This window comes from Alligator sinensis, unplaced genomic scaffold (assembly GCF_000455745.1).
Source record: "Alligator sinensis unplaced genomic scaffold, ASM45574v1 scaffold372_1, whole genome shotgun sequence".
Lineage (NCBI taxonomy): Eukaryota > Metazoa > Chordata > Crocodylia > Alligatoridae > Alligator > Alligator sinensis.
Window position 1 is genome coordinate 661,872 of NW_005842387.1, and position 1,725 is coordinate 663,596.

Sequence of the window (1,725 nt, forward strand, 5' to 3'; positions counted from 1 at the left end):
AGGAGTACTGGGCTGCTGGAAGCATCACAGTTCAGATAAAGTCAATCTAATATGACTAATATATTGATCCAACAGGACTACATTACAGAATTGTGATCCTGTCTTAGATCTAGAGTTCCAGTTTAGGCTCATCTTTACAACTCCCATGATTATTAGCAAAAAGAAATAAAACCACACTGGTTAAATCACATGTTTTTTCCATTCCTAAAAATCATGTCAATGACCTCTGAAATCTTGGAGTGCTTCTGGGTAGCTATCTGAAGCAACACAGTTTCGTCATACACACTACCATTTTAAGCTACTGCACATCAAGCTTTTTTTTTTCTCCCTACCTTGTTGTGTTTTTGCTGGTGTCTTGCCCTTGTGTCCAAGATATGATAAGGGCTTTCAGAGTCTCTGTTAATATAATAGACCAGTCTTGAAGGCAGTGTGATTTCTTTATGGACTGCATTGCTGTGGCTGTTATTTTTACTGCTATTGCTGTTATTTTGTTGAAATATATTCTCTTCATCCAACAGTACTCCCTCTGTACCTCCTACAGTTTCATTCCAATGCAGGTCTGAGGAAGAAAGATATGCCAGACATAAATTAAAGAACAGAATTTCCATATGATGATGTGAAAGATTTATTTTGCTGTATCCCAATGTATCATTCACTTAATCAGAAAAAAACAGCTCAATCGCTAAGAGACCATCTTTATTTTTACATTTCAAATGTTTTCCGGCAGTCTCACTGCATCTACATTCATGTGCATTTCCCCGTGCAATCGCAGATATTAAATATTTAAAACTTTTCGACCTTCAAGGGGAAGAAAGAAAAATCTCTTAATGGACATGCAATCCTTCCCTACGCTTCTCTTTGCTGGCCGCACACGCACACACAGCTGGAACGCGCTCTGCGTACAATCCGCCAGAAACTGCTGGGAACCCTCCCCGGGTTCCTGAGACAACTCGAATCCCGAGTCCATGTGCAGTGAATGTTAATAGGTTCCTTTTACATAATGGCCAATTTCCCCCCCTTAGTCTTTTAACGGGGAGCATGATCTGGAGGAGCCCTTCCCCTCTGGGCAAGGGTTTTTCCTCTGGAAACTCCTTTTGCTCCCCCATTTCTTTTCAAGCTGCGGAATTCCCTGAGCGATATGTATGGTGATATATAGGTATATGTTGCTCACTGGATTCCCCAGGTTGAAAAAAACTGGAGAAATATATCCACACATACATGTGTGTATGCGTGTACATAAGCACAGACACATACGTGTGTGTGTGTGTTTTAAATATATAAAGAGAATATATATGGATGGCATCTAGAAAATAACTGCATCCACCCCTCCCTGTGCCAGCTGAAGGCTGCTTCAACAACACCCCCAGCACAGGCTGGGTTCACCCCAGGGCACCCCCGGGGTTCAGTCGCATCCCCCCTGCAGACGTGTCCCAAGGAAGGAGCGGAGGCAAGGCAGGGCGGAAAAGGGGAGCCATTAATAATGACAATTATCGACATGACTATGATGATGATTATTACTATCATCATGATTATTACTATCACATTATTAATTATCCCCTCAACGTTGCGTGGGGAATCACCGGGACGAGGGCCCCCCCTCCCCCGGCCCGGGCGCGATACCCACCGGCGGCCCCGCGGGGCGAGGCGGCGAGGAGGAGCAGGAGCAGCAGCAGCAGCAGCCCGAGCCGGGGCAGGCAGGCGGGGGGGGCGGGGGGGGGGGGGCGC

General features: G+C 45.7%; 1 protein-coding gene across 1 annotated transcript in view; it reads right to left on the reverse strand.

Moving 5' to 3' along the window:
- ADAM23 (ADAM metallopeptidase domain 23) overlaps positions 1–1,721 on the reverse strand; it is a gene marked incomplete at its 5' end in the record, with an annotated part of 186,474 nt that extends 184,753 nt beyond the window's left edge. Inside the window, 2 exons of the mRNA XM_025211029.1 lie at positions 333–559; positions 1,625–1,721. Coding sequence (XP_025066814.1) covers positions 333–559; positions 1,625–1,721 — 324 coding nt within the window. The remainder of the gene's footprint in view (positions 1–332; positions 560–1,624) is intronic.
- Between the last annotated feature and the right edge of the window lie 4 nt (positions 1,722–1,725).